General features: G+C 39.5%; 1 protein-coding gene across 2 annotated transcripts in view; it reads right to left on the bottom strand.

The window, feature by feature from the left end:
- Positions 1-1,419: 1,419 nt before the first annotated feature.
- PTPLAD1 (protein tyrosine phosphatase-like A domain containing 1) overlaps positions 1,420-17,853 on the bottom strand; it is a 45,698-nt gene continuing 29,264 nt past the window's right edge. Inside the window, exons 5-10 of one of the 2 annotated variants that reach the window (XM_006886651.1) lie at positions 17,412-17,522; positions 13,361-13,488; positions 7,317-7,429; positions 6,015-6,121; positions 5,291-5,422; positions 1,420-1,757 (exon numbers count right to left, since the gene is read on the bottom strand). In XM_006886651.1, coding sequence (XP_006886713.1) covers positions 1,681-1,757; positions 5,291-5,422; positions 6,015-6,121; positions 7,317-7,429; positions 13,361-13,488; positions 17,412-17,522 — 668 coding nt within the window. In that variant the 3' untranslated portion in view covers positions 1,420-1,680. The remainder of the gene's footprint in view (positions 1,758-5,290; positions 5,423-6,014; positions 6,122-7,316; positions 7,430-13,360; positions 13,489-17,411; positions 17,523-17,853) is intronic. The other variant, XM_006886650.1, reaches the window with a different exon arrangement.

Below are 17,853 nucleotides of genomic sequence, written 5' to 3' on the forward strand. Positions count from 1 at the left end.
AAAAGATTTTATCACTAATGGTTTGAAAACTATTCAACTAAATTACATTTAAGGAAACATTTTGGGGACTTTAATTGTAAATATTTTAATAGAAATACACAATCTCTTTTTTTTTCTTCTCAGACAGCAATAACAGTGTGTGTAACAATCATTTAAAATGCAGGATTCTACCATCAAGATGTAACATGATCTATTGCAGCGTTATCTGCCCTGTAACACATAATAACTCTGTTGAAAGGACATCAGAAGTCACTACAAACAAGTGTTGGCAGGAAGGTACAAGCATGCAAAATATCCTTCAGTGCAAGAGACTTTTAAAAATTCAGCCAGCCTGTGCTAACCAAATGTTTGCTGTCAAGCCAAGTTTCCATCTTGGCCTCAAAGAAGAGAAACAGAGTAACTCCTGAGTCTCCTTTTTCCCAAGAGCAATGGGAATGGCAAAGCCAAGACCGATCATCCCTGAATTCTTTTATATAGTGTTTCTCCTAACAAGCATTCACCTTGCTTTATTTGAAATGTTTTTGGGGAAACTGCTATATTAGAATAGATATACTTCAAAATGCCTACTTCTACCCCTGCTTCCCTTCTTGGTGTGTTTCCTGCAAGGAATCTTTATTAAAGATCAGCTGGTAGTTCATGTTCTCTCTTCACTGTCCTATCTACTGGCAGCCAAAAAGCAGAATAGAATGAGCTTTTCAAGTCTACATATAAACAGTCCCAACAATCACTTACTTTGACAGGTACAAGTAAATGGACTCAGCTAGTCTAGTGCAAGGGAAAGACTTGATTTTCTTAAAATGTTCACAGCTTAAGAGATTTTGTGGGCATGCTTAGCCCTCATCACGTGTGCGGTTTGCTATAGGCTGCCAGCAAATTAATGCCAATTTGACCACGGAGTAATGTTCCCTTCTGATCCATAGAGCCATCTGTAACCTTTTTTTTTTTAATAATCATGATTCATCTTTCTTTAGTGTTGAAAACAGTTGTGAAGTGATCATGGTTTTCTAAGATTCTGATTGGTTTCTCTCAAAACATCCAGTGCCCTCTCCAATGCTCACTTAGTGCTAAGCACTAAAATTAACTGATGTTAGAAAGGCCAGAAAATGCCAGATCTTGTAAATGTTCTCTAGCCCCACAGTGACTCAGAAATATTTATTGACTGAGTTGAACTTAAATATCACAAGTTCAATGCCACCCCACCAGCCAAGTAATTCTCTGGGTAGAAAGTATATTAGGTCCTGCCTGAGTTGTTTGTACAGCCTCCTATACATAGAACAACAGTCTGGTGGAGTATTTTTTTTTTCATATGCTGTATCTGAAAAGAACAAACCTCAACTATGAGAATGGATAGGACCTTGTAGGGATGGTAATGAAGACATACCCGTGGCCTGTAAGACACAGAATGACTGGACATGGGGTGGGTGTGAGGCCAAGCCTTTTACTATCATTAACTGAACACACAAGAATGAACCGCTTTCATCAGACATCAGGAATCCATGTCATGCAAGTACTATACTAAGATAATATAGTAAATTCAGGAATGTTACTGAGGACAAAGAGAGCCTCAATGTGAATGTAATCACTTAACTTTAAAAAAAAATCCTTTTACTTCAGTACAAGAAGGTAAAATTGTAAGACTCATAGATAGGCCTCAAAGTGATAAGCCATCCACATCTCTTCTTAGTGGGTCTTTTTCTTCTTATGTCCATAGCGCCGCCGACGCTGTTTATAGAGGTGACGGAAATTTATGTACAGCCCTAAAAAAGAAAAGGCGTGATTAAAAAGAAGAATCTTCATCTCTTTATAAGCTAGAAATTTTTGGTTTGGGTCAGTATTTGTGTTTTTCTCATATTCTCCAGCACTAAATTTTCTGGAGCGGCTTAACCTTTAATTACAGACAATTTCTCTTCCCCCTTGGTGGGTTCAATTCATTTCCCCCATATTTTAGTGTTGTTACTGTTAATACACAGTCAAATCAGAACCAACTCCTAGCTGAACCTCCAGCAAAGTTTTCAGAGGCTGTAAATAGGATGGGAAGAAACTGCCCATCTTTCTCCTGAGGAGCCGCTGATGGATTCACACTACTCACCTCTGGACTGGGAGAACAATTCCTTACCCATTGGGCCACCAGAACACCCTTTATTTATAGTAGTGTCAATTAAATATAATAGATGAAAAATTGATGCCTTTGAAATTCTGATGCCAGAATTCCAGGTAATTTGAATATACCATAGACTAGCAAAAAAATTAATTGAACTTGGAGGTAGTGCAACTACCTTAGAGGCAAGGATGTGGAACTTCCATTTTATATACTCTGGGAATGCTGAAAACACAGGATTTTCAGAGGCTGTAAATCACATGGGAAGAGACTGCCAGTCTTTATCCTATGAAGCAGCTGGTGGATTTGAAACACCTGCCTTTCGACTGGCAGTGCAACTCCTTACTATTAAGCCACCAGAGCTCACTAATATTCTTTTTTCTTAATGATTTTTTTAATGCAACATACATATTTTTTACAGCATATTCTTTCCATTTTCTTCCCCATTCCTTCATTGTTGCACATTTTCCTCCCTGACTACCCCTTCCCCAAGCTCCCTAATATTCTATTACAGGAATTTTCATATGCAAAAAGTAGAAAATCATTTTAATACAGGCTCTAAACGAGATGCACTGGTAGCGCAATGGTTTAAATACTGGGTTGCTAGCCTAAAAGTCAGCAGTTCAAATCCAAGAGCAGCTCCCCAGGAGAAGGAGAAGGCAGTCTGCTTCCATAAGCTGTGTAGCCTCAGGAATCCTAGGGAGCAATTCTGTCGAGAAACATTCTCAAGGTGTATCCCCAAAGACCAGCACCACTGGGTATTGCTCAGTCAGAACTGACTCATCAGCACTGGGTACATTCTCAATGGCATTTTATTCTACACTGAGCTTACTACCTATTTATTCATCCCTCTATCCACCTGACTGTCTCTGAACTCTTGCTCCAGAGGAAGAAACACTGAGAATACTCACATGAAGACTATGTTAGCAAAAGCCAGGAGACTCCTGTCAAGAGCCACAAGACGAGGTGAGCTTGGAGCAGATGCTGGGGAAATGCCAGCTCCCACTACCAGCCTGACTGAAAACTCAGAAGAGATGCTGCCCAGAACCACCCAGCAAGTTTGCTTCTTGACCCTCAGAAACTGTGAGATAAAGCATGCTTAATTTGCTAAGTTCCAGGTAATTTGTTAACATGGCAATAGGTAACTAATAAACCATCTCTCGCATTCCCTGTTGCTGAAAAGTCAGCAGTCACTGTAATTTAAGACCATTTGAGGTCTTTTGTGAAAGACAGACATAAATTACACCAAAATGTGTTTGATCTTTATTTAAACAAATAGTCCTTATATTTGGGAAGGCTTTTTAAATCTCTCATATTTGGGAGTGTAGGTTCTATTGATTTAGTTGAAAGTGGAATGTAAACTGTTGGGTCAGTTTTTGTTTGGTTAACAATCGTGTGACAGCTGATTGGTGGCCTGGATTTAGTTAATAATCAGCAGTGGGATTCCTGGAAGCCTCTTGTTTTAAGTCAATCAGGAGGTGGTGGGCACGCCTTTGTATTGGGAAGAATATTCTCGTAAGTGGTACAACACTGGTCTGTCAGTTTGCTGTACTGAGGTAACTAACTTGTGGTTGCTGTGATACTGAACACTGTGACTCTGGTGTGTCAAATGCCATAATGGTTACCAACAGTAGATAGGATATGGTAGAGCTCCCAGATTAACACAGGCTTAGAAGCAGGATTAGCATCCACTTCTTAAAAAAACGACATGCCTTTGGAAACTCTATGAACATTAGAGAAGCAACAAAAGTTATAGAACAGGGTTCAGATCTTTTGTTCATAGGGTTGCTATGAGTAGTACTCGACTCAGCGTCTTTTTTTTTTTTGACTCAGCGTCTCTTAACAACAGCAAAACAGGTATCTCTTATTTTCCCTTCTTTAAGTCCATAAAAGAAAAGTCATAAATAAGCAGGTTTTATATGCAAAGCAGTGGGGCTTTCCCCTGTTAGATAAAGGTCTCTCTGGCGTCTCCTGGCCATGACTGCCATCACCTACAAGTTACCTCTTCTGTAAACCAGATGAGAAATGTGCTAATACAGTTAGTGTAAATATAACAAGTGCCTCATTCTGTTTTAAAAAAGCTCTTACACTATTTTAACCTACCTCTTCTGTAAACCAGATGAGAAATGTGCTAATACAGTTAGTGTAAATATAACAAGTGCCTCATTCTGTTTTAAAAAAGCTCTTACACTATTTTAACCAAGAAACATCCTTGTGGTCCACGCAAATGAACAAGACTACTTTGAAAGATAACACAATAGATTTGGGAAGACATACTTCTACAGCATCTTCTCCTAGTGTGAGTATTTATGCACAGAAATCTTTCTGTAAATGCATACAACTTTTTTGTAAATAAAAATCCCAATAAGAACTTTTCAGAAAATCGTTTACCCAGCAACAATAGCAAAGTACAATGGGGCAGCAAACAACAAAGACTGGTGAGGATGTGGAGAGACTGGAACCCTTACGGCTAGCGGAAATGTAAAATGGTGCAACCACTATGGAAGATAGTCTGATACTTGCCCAAAAAGACAGAAATAGAAATACCGTTTCACCCAGCAATTCCACTACTGGGAATATACCTTAAAGAAACTAGAGCCACAACTCAAACATATGTAAGCACACCCATGTTCACTGCTGTGTTATTCATAATAGCAAAGAAATGGGAGCAACCCAAGTGCCCACCAAAAAACAAATGGATAGAAAAACTATGGTATGTTCGCTTAATGATTATATATACAGAACTGAAAAACAATGAACTTATAAAACATAATACAACATAGGTGAGCATGGAGGACATTATGCTGAGTGAAATATCTCAGTCACAAAAGGACAAACACATAATACCTCTGTTATAAAATAGGATAGACATGGGGGATTGGGGAAAGAATAGGAAAAGAGTGGATCAATAATGAACACTGCATTGGAACAGATGAGAGGAGGAAGGATCTGAAGGAATGCATGATCAGGCATTATGTGTGTAACAACAATCTGGAACAAGAAATGCACTGCAGAATGGACTGACGAAGGAGGAGGAGAGAGGAAAATGTGCAACAATGAATGAACGAAAACCCAGCCTTTCTGTAAACTTTCATTAAAATCACAATAAAAATTAAAAAGGGGGGAAACTACAACCATTTAAATTTACCCTCCCTCAGGAAATGATGAGGTAAAGTTTGTATTAATACTTACCTAAAAATAACATGATAAGATAAATCTGAAGAAAAAAGGAAAATCTAACTTTGATTTTCACTGGATATGGCAATGTGAAACTGAATCGCCCTGTTTCATTGAATACTGGAATGGACTGGATCACTGAGACAGCTAGAAACAAAACAAGAACTTGTTAGAAGAAAATAAAATATGTTTGACACGTAGTGTCAAAACCTTCCAACTCTCAAAGTTTCTGTTTTGGAATTTTTTTAAAAAAGGCTTCATCTTCCTTCATTTTCCCAAGAGATAAGCCTCCAACACGTCAATAAAGGGAGATGAACAAAGTCTAGTCATTTGATCACACAGGACATCAGTTACCTATTCTAGAAAATAGGATTCATACTTTACTTACTCGATGTCTGTGAAAAAAATTTTAAAAAGGAACATGCTTTGGACAATCTAAAATAGGAAGCATACAGTACATGAACATCTAGCTCCCAAACTTTCAAAATTCGCTATTTCCCAGTTACCTATCAAGAAGATCAGGAAATTTTGGAAAAGTCTAAGGCCCCATTTACAGGTTAGGAAGGAGAAGAAAAATAGACTGGAGCTAAGCTACAATATTTAAAAGTTCCAGTGGAACAATGAATGAATGAATGAATGAATGGAAAAACAGAAAATTTAAAAAAAATAAATAAATAAATAAAAGCACCAGAAATTTTTTAAGAAAAAAGCAGAACCAAAAACAAGTTCCAGAACGTACCTTCTGCCAAACAGCCGAGAGGATACAGGGGTATCCACACAGAGTAACGAAGCCATGTGAGCACCTTCCAGTCCATGTCAATGCAGGCAAGCATGTAGAAGGGGTACCTAGTGAAAAGAAGGAATTTAGGTTTTAAAAAAAGCTCTACAGGCTCTGAGGGCAATCCTAGCCACCAATCAAATAGAAGAAGAATCATTATCAATCAGACACTAATGATTTACTCAGAACTGAATGATAATCCTAGGACAGTACCCACAATCTCCCATCATTCTACCCTTCAAATCATTTAAGGATGTGAATTTTCCCTAACAGCTACCTAAGTTTGGGTATCAGAGGAATCCTCTTTAGAATGGTTCGGCTCATGAACCAGGTGCTCTGAAGCTCTCTGGCTTCCCAGGTGAGTAAGGCTACCAGGCACTATCTGTGGACAAATGAATTTTTATCAAAATTAAAAGTATACAAAAGACCACTAATCTAGAATTAGGCATACTCTATTTAAAAAGATAGCGTGTGAAAAGAAATGCTAATGCTTCTTCCCAAACAGTCAGAGTTAACATGAAGGCCCTATAAACTGTTTTCACCTTGGCATGAAGATTGAGTAGAAGGGAGGCTTGGTGCAATGAGATTCACGCCTCTGTCAAGATGCTCTAAGCTGCTTAGTCACCTTCTCACCTGTTAACTTTACCAAAATGCCACTATGCCGAGACCTAACAGGTCCATTTGCAAAATCATTGCTTCAACTGAAATGAAATCTAAAATATGCATAGTTTGTAAGAGGATTACAACTGCTTTAACTCGTACTATTTTTTTAAAGAAAAAAATACTGCTATTGAGAATGGGAGAATCATTAGGATACTGATTCAGACTTCAGTAATTTTGTAGTTGAAGTTCAATTCACCATTTCATTTCTTCTAAAAGGCTGGTCTTGATTCATTCCATTAAACTTGTATTGTTCCTTCAACCACCCGTTCTTCAGCTTTTTCAAGGACTTTTCCATGTGAATGGGGCCTTTCTTTCCAACAAGACAGCTAAATACTGAGGTGCAGGATGGGGCTTCCCTTTTTCTCTGGTTCTCTCCCTCTGCTCCCTATTGCCCAAGGTCCAACGACCAAGGAGTCTTAAAAAATCTGCCTGCCTCAGCTTTGCACAGCAGGTAGCTCCATCTAGAAATTTCCACACATATAACCATTTAACCTTATTCCCAAACCAAAAGAGAGAATGGCTAAAACAACAGCTCTGTTTAGAGAAGCGCTATTACAAAGAGGAAAGGTGCTCAAACACCAGCCTGGCACTTTTACCCACCTGAAAACTTCAATTGTACTCCACAGGTAAAACACAAAGAAAACGACAGCTGTGTTTTGCATTTCTTCCAGTGTGCCAAAGATAATAAACAAAATGAAATTTCTTCCAAGAAGCTATTGAAAGAAGGGAAAAGTATAATAATAAAAAAATTAAAATTATTAATGTGTTATCTGAAATGTCACCTCAACCAAATTCAAGTTAAATGGACAAGATTAAGTTAAACTAGGTTAATTTTGTGCTCTAGTTCTGGAACAAGTTGAAAGTGCCCAAATTACTCTTCAGTTAAGTAGGGACTTTGAGTGTGTGAGGGCATATCACCATAAATATTTTTAAAGTATACCTGTACATTCAAACATGTACAGTTCCAAGAATATTGCCAAATGGGTAGCTGTGTCTCCATAACCTACATTAAGAAACAGAACATCACCAGCGAGACAGTCCCACCAGCAACTATTTCCCTTTGTTAATACCCCTTGTTGTCCTTCATACTTCAGACGTTCATTCTGCCTGTTTTTAAACTTTATGATCACATTCTATATGATTACTCAGTGATGTGCTTCTTATTCGGTATTATGTTCCAGGGATTCATCCCACACTGATGCATATGGTTACAGCACGTTCATTTCCACTACCCTCACATACACAAGTGTATGAACACACACGTAAATTCTTCATGACCATCCAGGTTATTTATTATCTGTTCTTACTATCTCTGTACCTACAGCACAGGGTATCAGCTACTGAATCTTTATAACGTCTCAATTTCTTGTAGGACAAGTCCTCCAACATTAGTTCTTTAAAAGATATTCTTGACCCTTTGTTTTCCATATAAAGTTTTGATTTTTCTTTGTTACATTCCAAAATATCTAAGACTCTGAATGAAACTACAGTTACTCCATGGGTCAATAGAAAAAAACAGCATCATTTCATAAAATGAAATTAATAAAGTCTCCGTATATACATTTATTCTTTGTGTTCTGTAACCTCTCCTGTATCTCAAACCTATCATTACTTCCCTACTATAGGAAGTATTTCTCCTCTAGTGAATGGCTACTAATTTTCTTCATATCACCTTCATTAAATTTAAAAAAAAAATGCCTCTTGTAAAGCAAAGGTCAATAAACTATGTCCCAGAAATCAAGTTGGCCCATTGTCTGTTTAGGTAGTTTTAGTGAAACACACCAAATCTGTTTATACACTGTTAGCAGCTACTTTCATCCTTCAATGGCAGTGCTGGGTAACTGTAATGAAGGCCACCTAACCTTCAAAGCCTGTATATTTTAGTATACATGTTGCTGCTGCTGCTATTATGTGCCATCAAGTCACCTGTGACTCATAGCAACCCAATGTACATTAGCTCTGATATATAATATTTAGTATCTCTTTAAAGAAAAAGATCTACTAATGTCGATCTCTAAGATGACCATTATTTGAAAAACATGAACTTGTTAAAATATTACACAACATGGGGAACCTGGAAGGCTTTATGCTGAGTGAAATATCTCAGTCACAAAAGGACAAATACTGCATGGCACCACTGTTATAAAATAGGGCTGACATGGGAGGTTAGGAGAACAGGAAAAGAGTGGATAGACAGTGAACTCTGCATTGGAGGAATAAGGAGAGGAACTGTCTGAAAGGAATGCATGATTAGGCAGCATATGTATGACAACAATCTGCAACAAGATGTATATTGCAAAGTGGACTAGAGGAGGGAGGAAAATGTGCAACAAGGAATGAAAACCCAATCTTTCTGTAAACCTTTGTTAAAATCACAAAAAATAAAATTACTGTTACTTCCTCTCAGCACACTGAAGATATCTTTCCTCTTTCTTCTGACTTCCTTTATTGATGCTGAAAGTATAGCAGCTTCTCTGAAGGTATGCTGTCTTTACTCTATCAATCCAATGTCTTCTTTGGTACACTATATATATTTCTATGCACGAGAAACATGAAAGTCCTTCCATAGACACATAAACATCTTTAATATATTAATAGTGCAGTTGTAATAAGGTTTTGATCTGTAGCACAAATTAGCACCATTTTCATATGATAGACCATCGTATATTCCACATATTTTTAATATATAATAGGGTTCATAACCACAGGTCGCACATAAGTCAGAGTCATACACTGGACATGTGTAAGATAAGTGTGCAAGTGTATTGGGGATGATGAGGATGGCACAGGGCAGGGCAGGGTTCTGATCTGTGCTCACAGGGTCGCTATGAGACGTAGGCGACTCAATAGCACCTAACAACAACGCGATGAATGCTCATACCTCACAGACTGCCAGTATTTTTTTCTGTATCTGATAATTCTAATATCCTAAGTCACTGAGGATTGGTTTGTATGGACTGCTTTTTCTACTGGCTCTTGTTCACAATCCTTGCCTTCCACAGGCTCTTATCTTTAAATCAAAGTTAATCATTTTCCTTGAAAACTTATCTGTGAGAATTCTTTGAGGGACAGGCAAATGTGGTTTCTTCCACAAAAGATCTAAATTTGCCTCTGTCAGAGTCTAAGAGCAATAGCAGTTGAGGATCATTTTTGACACAATTTCTAACTAGAAAATTTAACCACTCAAGTGTGTGAATTCACTACACAAATCACTGTGTAGGCCTTTAAATACTTCTTTTTTTGCCCCCCTCCTCCATCAAGACCAATTATTTAAGACAGAAAATGTTCCTGAAAGGGAGAGTGGGTGGCCTAGCGGCAAGAAGCTGCACTGAAATCCCAAAGGCACGCAACTGAATCCACAAGATGCTACGTTGGAGGAGGGGCAATCTCCTCCTGTGCCAGTTGGATCTGATTCAACAATACACAACAAGAAAAAGGAGAAAAAGTGGGGAAAAAGGAAAATGTCCCTGGAGACAGCAGTGAGGCTCACATCTGTAAAGCAAAAGAGCTCTGTAGCACTTGCCTGAACAGGACGGAAGCCAGGCTGAGGGCCAGAGAGAGGTGCCTTAGAGAAGAGGTGGCCCTGACAGTACTGTGTCCTTGCAGTGCCTGATCCCATTCACTGGCCTGCAGTTTGGTTCTTGTAGCAAGTCTGTCTAACTCCTACGAGATGATTAGGTAGGTGGTGTGCTAGCGAGGTGTTCTGTGACATACATGGGGATCAGATCGTGTAAATAGTGTCTACAGAATGCTAGCATGAGGACTGGTCAGTTTTGCCATCCCACTAGGCTTATAAGCCATCCCAGAGTCAGAGCAGAGGGAGTCTCACTGCATTGAGAAAAAGGAGCCAGGAGTGTGAGGGTGTCCTATGGATCAGACACCCCAGCACCGGAGCTCCCCTAATCCAGGAGACAGCTGTGGCACTGGAGCAACAGTGAGGCAGGACCAGAGGCAAGAGAACCAAGAGACTGGCATGCAACAAACCTACAGGATTCCAGCTCACAGAGCCGTAAAGCTGAGTGCCTTCCTGCAGGGGATCTTTGGGCATCTATTGGAGAGCCAAGTTAGCCAGATTTGCCAAGCCACGGAGCTATAGCCAAGTACTTTCAGAAAGGAGGCTTACTAGTGCAGTGGCATGGGTTTTTGGCACTCACACCAGCAGAGGGCAAGAGCTCTGTTAACACTTGCCTGAACAGGGCAGGGGCGGGGCTGAGGGCCAGAGAGAGGTGTGCCTTGTGAGAAGACACTGTCCCGACAGTATCCTTAGTATTCCTGCTCCTGAATTGTAACCTGTCACTGCCCTAATAAACCCTGAAAATTGGAAGCATAGTCTGTGAGTACTGTGTGGCCATTACAACAAATCATCAAGCCCCACAGGAAAGGCGAGAGTTGCAGAGAAGTGGAGTGTTGTGGAGAGAAGGATGATGTCAGAATTTCTAAAAAGGCTTGGGAGAGTGGGGACATGTCTGACCTCACAGGAGTCTGACCTCACAGGAGTCGAACCTGGGCCGTCAGTGCTGAATCAGGGATTCCCTCCCCTCTCGCAAAGTTAGAGGAGGTAGGACAGCATCTTCACCCTCATACCTACACATCTGCTGCTGCTGTCTCATCATTCCTCACTAGCTTTTATAGAGGGTAAGGACACATTTATTACTAGGCTATCTTGACTTTTGTGTTCTCTGATTTATGGGGAAGGATCTCTCCTTGAACTCTGACTTCAGTTAAGTTCTGAATTAATTTTTTATTTTGGTCTCCTGTACCTTTCAGTATTAAAAACTCAAAAGTTACACTCACTTGGTTTTGCAAATCCCTTCAAGGCAAAAGTCAATGCCAGTGTTCAGGGTGTCTCTGAAAATTTTCATTTTCATTCCATTTCTGACCTGCTCATTCTTTTTTCCCCACTGTTTTCATCATAAGAGGTCACTCATACTCAAACAAAAACTCATGTGATCAGACAAACAGCTGACCCTCCAGCAGGTTTCCGAGGTTATAAATTGAACTGGAAGAGACCCACCCACCACTCTTCCCTCAGAGCAACTGATGGATTTGAATCGCCAAAGGCTTTACCTCTGGGTTAGAGGCTCATCTTAGGACTAAACCCCCACAGCTCCTGTTATCAGGCCACTTAATCTGCTATATTTCCTGAAACACAACCCTCTGGCCTGATCTTATAAGCCAAGTAAAATATATTTTACCTATTACTCTAGATATTTAATAGGTGTAAAAGCAGAAGATATTTTGGTTTTATCAAATCACTCTGGCTAGATATTGAGGCTTTGACACTTTGCTCTTTCTCAGCTCCTGATTTCTAACCCACCTAAGCTCTGCTCCAGGGGCTATATTCATGCTATACCTGGCCTCCCAGGAGCCAGGCAGTCTGATAATACTGAACCCGCTCAACTTGTCCTACAAATTCGACCTTAATGCTCATTTGTAATAGTCCTTGATATGTAAAGAATATTACTCCACATCAGTGAAACAGCTTCATTTGTAATAGTCCTTAATATGTAAAGAATATTACTCCACATCAGTGAAACAGCTTCATTTGTAATAGTCCTTGATATGTAAAGAATATTACTCCACATCAGTGAAACAGCTTCCTTCCAAAGGCAGAAATAACAAGGTTAGTGTATCAACATCTTTATCTTACTACTGATACTGTTAGAATTCCAAAGTTAGTATACCAAACATGAAGAGAACTATAAAAACAGTATTCCAGAAGAGACTGGCCAGTGTGGGGGAAGGAGGGGGGCAGCGGGGAGACAGACTGTTTGTTATGTGCTGGGTCTCTAACTCAAAGTGTGGATGCAACAGTGGCTCCTCAGGAGAAGGACGAGGCTGTCTGCTCCCAAGGACAATCTCAAAACCCTCAGCATCTTCCTGAGTCAGAAATGACCTGGTGACAATGAGTTCAACTAGGTTTGATTTTGGTTTTGTAATCATATGGGCCAGGTAACAGGACAAGAAGATTGCCTTCTGTGCCCTTTTACTGATAACAATTTTCTAGATACTAGGAAATAACACAGAAAAATTGGAAGGAGTCTCCTTGGGACTCAGAAAGAAAGTCTCAAATAAAAAGAACCAATCCAAACCCACTGTGGCTGAGTCAGTCCCAACTAACAGCAACTTTCCATCAGGTTTCTGAGGCTGTGTATCTTGACAAGAGGAGAATACCCATCCTTCTCCTGTGGAGTGGCTGGTGGGTGAGAACTCTACTGACCTTCTCTTCTTAGCTGCACAGTACACGTGGCACCACACTACTGAAGCTCCTTAAGTGAAAACAGTTTCTAGGCATTTGGCTGCCTTCCTCTTTCCATGGTGGGATGAGGCTCAGTGTATTTTTGCCTGAGGTAATAATGAGGGCAAGTTTTTCTGCTCCTGCCTGAGAATCAAATTTCTCTAGTTTTTAAAACTGTGTGATCTCTTGTTGCTATAAACAATGAAATAGACCTGAAATAGCAGAAATCAACTTAGGATAATAACCCTGAGTGTGAATGCTTTCTTCCTTATTCAGATAAAGCAATGCTAATCCTGTGCAAGCAGATATTCTTACTAACTGAGGACTTCTCCACAGTTTGTGGCATACCTACTACAGAAAAGCTGGAACTTTTCACTCCCCACCTTTGAGCTCAGCCACTCAGTACCTGAATAAGAGAAGGCATCACTGGTGACTTAGTGACTCCGATTGCTGCATTGATAGTTTCCACAGCTGCCAGCATCTGGCAGAAATACATCATGTCAGCCACGGTGTGAAATGTGTCATAGAAGGACTCTATGGGCACAAATACACAGCAGGGGTAAATCAAATGGCAAATTCCAACAGAATCACTTGTCAAGCTAGATAACTCCTTACATAAAAGGAGCTTAAGAAAAGGTAATCAAAAGACAGATTCAAGCTTAATACCCAACTAAGTTGGAAGACAGCAGGTGCCTAAGATCCCAAGGGTAAACTCTATGAATTACCAGAAAGTTAACACAAAGTCCTTATATTTTTCTCATTTTCAAAGGGCGAGGTAAAAAAACATACCTGGGCTTCATTCCATTAACATACTGAACAGCTATGTGTGAGGAACAGAGATAGTTCTCTCCAGATCTGTGATCTCATTTAAAGTTAAAAGGGTATCACATATATTGAATGCATTCTAGCCTTTCATACTCTTAAAAACTGTAATTATAAATATGCAGGTGCAAAGTATTGCTGTATAAAATTAGGTTCTAAAGTCATTGCTGTATTTCTTTTTTATTTTCTTTTACTGTTGCCATTGAGGACATGAAGAGCAAAACACACACCAATTCCAAAGTTCCTACATGTGCAGGGTTGGCACAATCATTCTTACTCTCCTTTCTGAGTTGTCTCTCATTACCATAACTCACTGCCCTCTAAGGTTCCTATTAACCTTTCAATTGCTATTGTCAATTTGATTCCATATTGATAGCCTTAACAGACATTTTTATCTTTAGACCAAATGTTTCTTATTCTGAGAATCAATCCTAACTGAAAAACATAAAATAACAAAAAAAAGCTTCATAAACAAGGTTGGGTGGTCTCTGAGATTATTTGTGCATTAAAGTAGTAGCCTAACGATACAGAAAATTTGGGTACACAATGATATACCCAACTTAATGGAATGTTATTGTAAAAAGTGATGCACAGCAAACCCTCCAGCAGATTTTCAAAACCAGTAAATTGCACTGGAGGAGACCACTCATCTTTCTCTCACAGAGCAGCTGGTGGATTCTAACCACGCACCTTCGAGGTGCCAGCACAACTCCTTACCACTAGGCCACCAGAGCTCAAGTTAATGGACTAGCACATAAAAATTTAAAACTATAGTTATTCTTACTGACATCTGCAAGTATGGCATCAGTTCTGAGGGGACCACAAAATAATACCTTAGCATCTTCACTGTGATCCTCATTTTGAGATCCTATTTCTAGCATTCCTGGTTGTATTTCTGTAGGACTCCACTCACATTTTGTCTTTGTCTAGAACACTGAAGAACGTTTAGGATTTCTGCTTCCCTGTATACAAGCAGTGCCTCCAAATACTTGTAACAATCAAAAAACACGTTCAGATTAGGTTGTTTCCAAAAGCCCACTGGGATAAAACCATTGACTAAAAACCACTGGGCAAAGAAATCATTACGCTATGCTTCTCATTACATTCTCAGAAGTTCCATAAAGGAGCAAAGCTGACAGCTCCAAAATGATCACTAGTGCACCTCAACTTCTAAAATTGCTCTCCATTTCAATATCCCTCCTCACTTAACAAGGGGTCATCCTTCTGCACCATCAACAAACAGTGCAAACAGGATGAGCACACAATACAAAATTAAACTACAACTCTTTTTAAAAGTTGCAAGACATTCCTGAAATAAGCTGAAGCTGGAGAACTGTTTTCTTTAAAAACAAAGTAACTTATCAGTGAGGATCTATCTGGCAGTTAGGCCAGTTACCAACAAAAATGGAACCGTCAAAGTCTCAAGAAAATGGTTTAAATATGAGATAAATCAAAAGACCCCTGGGGTGGGGGGGAATGGAGAAATCTGACTAAGTAATTTCATCTTTTCACTATTTAGGTTAAGAAAGGTATGCACCAAGGTAACCAAGAATGTGTTGCTCTTATGGTCAGGATTATGGTTAAAGTGGGGGGTTTGGTTTGACCAAGATCTTTATTTTCTGAAATTAATACTTGTAATTTTTTTTATTTACTTAGAAATAAAAACGTGTTCCTTATTTGGAAGCAGGAGTGGCATTCACTTCCTAAGAACCTCTACGGCTTCAGACATTTTGTTCATAGAGTCGTTATGAGCCATGCTGGACTCAAAGGCACTCAACAACAATATTAGAGATCCAGATAATGGCCCGAAGTTCTTTGATAAGCCACCATGTTTGCTGCTGTTTTCCACTTAGTACAAGAAGACTGGCAAGTTTTTTTGCATGAAAAGACATGTGTAGAGTTTGCCATTTACCATGTGTTTCATTTACGAGAACACTGCAAAGAGCAAATTATGACAATAGGCGCCACGTCCCATGGTCTTATCACATCTTTGAAAACCACCAAGGGAAGAATTAAATGGGTACGAAGGAGCACAGCCAGGGATTACAGGTACAGGCAGCTCCCTTCAAATAGACATCAGGTAATTTGGTAGCTGGTAGATTTGATCACCTAATAGCCAACAGGCTTGGGCAGAACACTCAGGATCAACCCAACAGTGAGGTCAACAAAGCAAAGCAGTTAAGCCTTTGGATGTCACTTTTTTCACTTCCGGAACCTTGCTTCAGTGCTTGGCTGCTAACAAGAGGGGCTGCAGCCAGAAACTCTCAGCAGCTCCACAGGACGAAGAGGAACAATAGCGATTTTTCACCCACTCCTCAAACTGCCACTCAGCCCCTCAACTCAAGGAGCCGTTAACCTTTAATGCTGTCTTGGTTGGAGTATTTTTCAATACACAGATTGAAGTATTTATGTACTTAAATATACTGACACTTGTCCATTGTAAATTTTTCCCCCTAGCACTTTCAAGCTTTACAATGTCCTCTTTATATGGAATTTTTAAGTTAAGTGCTATGTTCTACTGCATTTTCTCTTTTTTAAATCTGTGACTCCCAATTTCATTGAAGGAATTTATTTGTGCCCACAGTGTGAACAGAAAAGCTAAATAGATTCCTTGCTTCCCTCATACTCCCCAAACGAGTTTTCCTTGAAAATATTAAATCTTCCATCTAACAAAAAATGATGAATATTTTCTTCTCCTCTCACTGCTCCTTTATCATACAAGTGATTCACACAGACATAAAGGAAGTGCTATTTTTGAACCCACTAATCTGCTTTGATGATCAGTCTATTTTGATGCTAATGCTCGATTAATTAATATTCTTTTCATTGTCAGGAAGAAAAAGTCCTTTCACTTTACGCTTTTTCCTCAAAATTTTATTAGCTATGCAGGAGTGGCATCCACTTCCTAAATAACATGCCTCCAGAAACTCTATGAACTTTGATAAATGTCAGTAGTTGTAAAGGGGCTTCAGGCCTTCTTCACAGGGTCAGTATGAGCTGTGCTCAACTCGAAGGTAATCAACAACAACATGCATCTAAAACCTCAAAAATCTTCCAGTGGCATTTAATTTGGGGAAAATTCCATGAAACATAAGTTAGGAAGAATTAGGATCTTTACGATAATCTTTTCATTCCCTTTTTGAATGTTGTTGTTATGTGCCATCGAGTCGCGTGCGACTCATCTGTTTCTGTCTTAAAATCTCCATAAGGAGGCATTAGAAAGGCTCCAAATGGGAGTAAAAAGGGAAACCCTAAGCCCTGTAAAACACTGGGACTGGAAATATCAGATCTGTTTATTTACGTATTACTCAATTATCCAAAAAGTAAACAGAGAAAGAAATGTTGGCCCATCATATGCCTCTTTCAAATGACTTCATGTGCAATTCTTGTTTGTAATTTCTTGCTTGCAATTTCTTGTCAAACAGCTCTTTATGTGTGGGCTTGGGCTATTATTCCTGTCTCTAAGGCCTGTTCCCTCACAGGTGAAACAGGAAGGCTAGCCATTCTACTTGTTTAACAAGACTACTGAAGATGAGAAGTGAAAGTATGATGAAAAACCTAAAGAGCTATGCAAATGCAGGCCATTTCCATGGATACTTATATAATGAAAATGAGCTCTGGAATTCCTTACTTGCCTTTTCCCAAGATAAAGAATCGCACAGTCAGGTTGACAAAGATCCAGGAGAATCCCAAGAACTGGACAAGATTATACATGAACAGGTATCCTTTCTTCATGCTTGCAAAAGCTGAAAAGCAAAGTAAGTGGGTGTTAACTACATAATCACAGCAGGAAAGGATTGTGTGGGACAGCCATGCCTCGATGACTTCATTCCTCTTTCCTAGTTGGATACACTAAGCTCCCACACAGAAATGCTGTGTTAAAGCTCCCACACAGAACCTCTGGTGGTGCTAACCAAAAGGTGGGCAGTTCAAACCCATGGGAGAATGGCAAGGCATTCTCCTTACTGCCATAAAAATGTACAGCCTTGAAACGCCCATGGGTCAGTTCTACTCTATCCTATAGTAACCAGTCAGTGAGTCAAAATGAACTTGATGACAATGGGAAGCCCCCATACA

The sequence above is a fragment of the Elephantulus edwardii genome, unplaced genomic scaffold, assembly GCF_000299155.1.
Source record: "Elephantulus edwardii isolate Elephantulus edwardi_28Jun2011 unplaced genomic scaffold, EleEdw1.0 scaffold00050, whole genome shotgun sequence".
Lineage (NCBI taxonomy): Eukaryota > Metazoa > Chordata > Mammalia > Macroscelidea > Macroscelididae > Elephantulus > Elephantulus edwardii.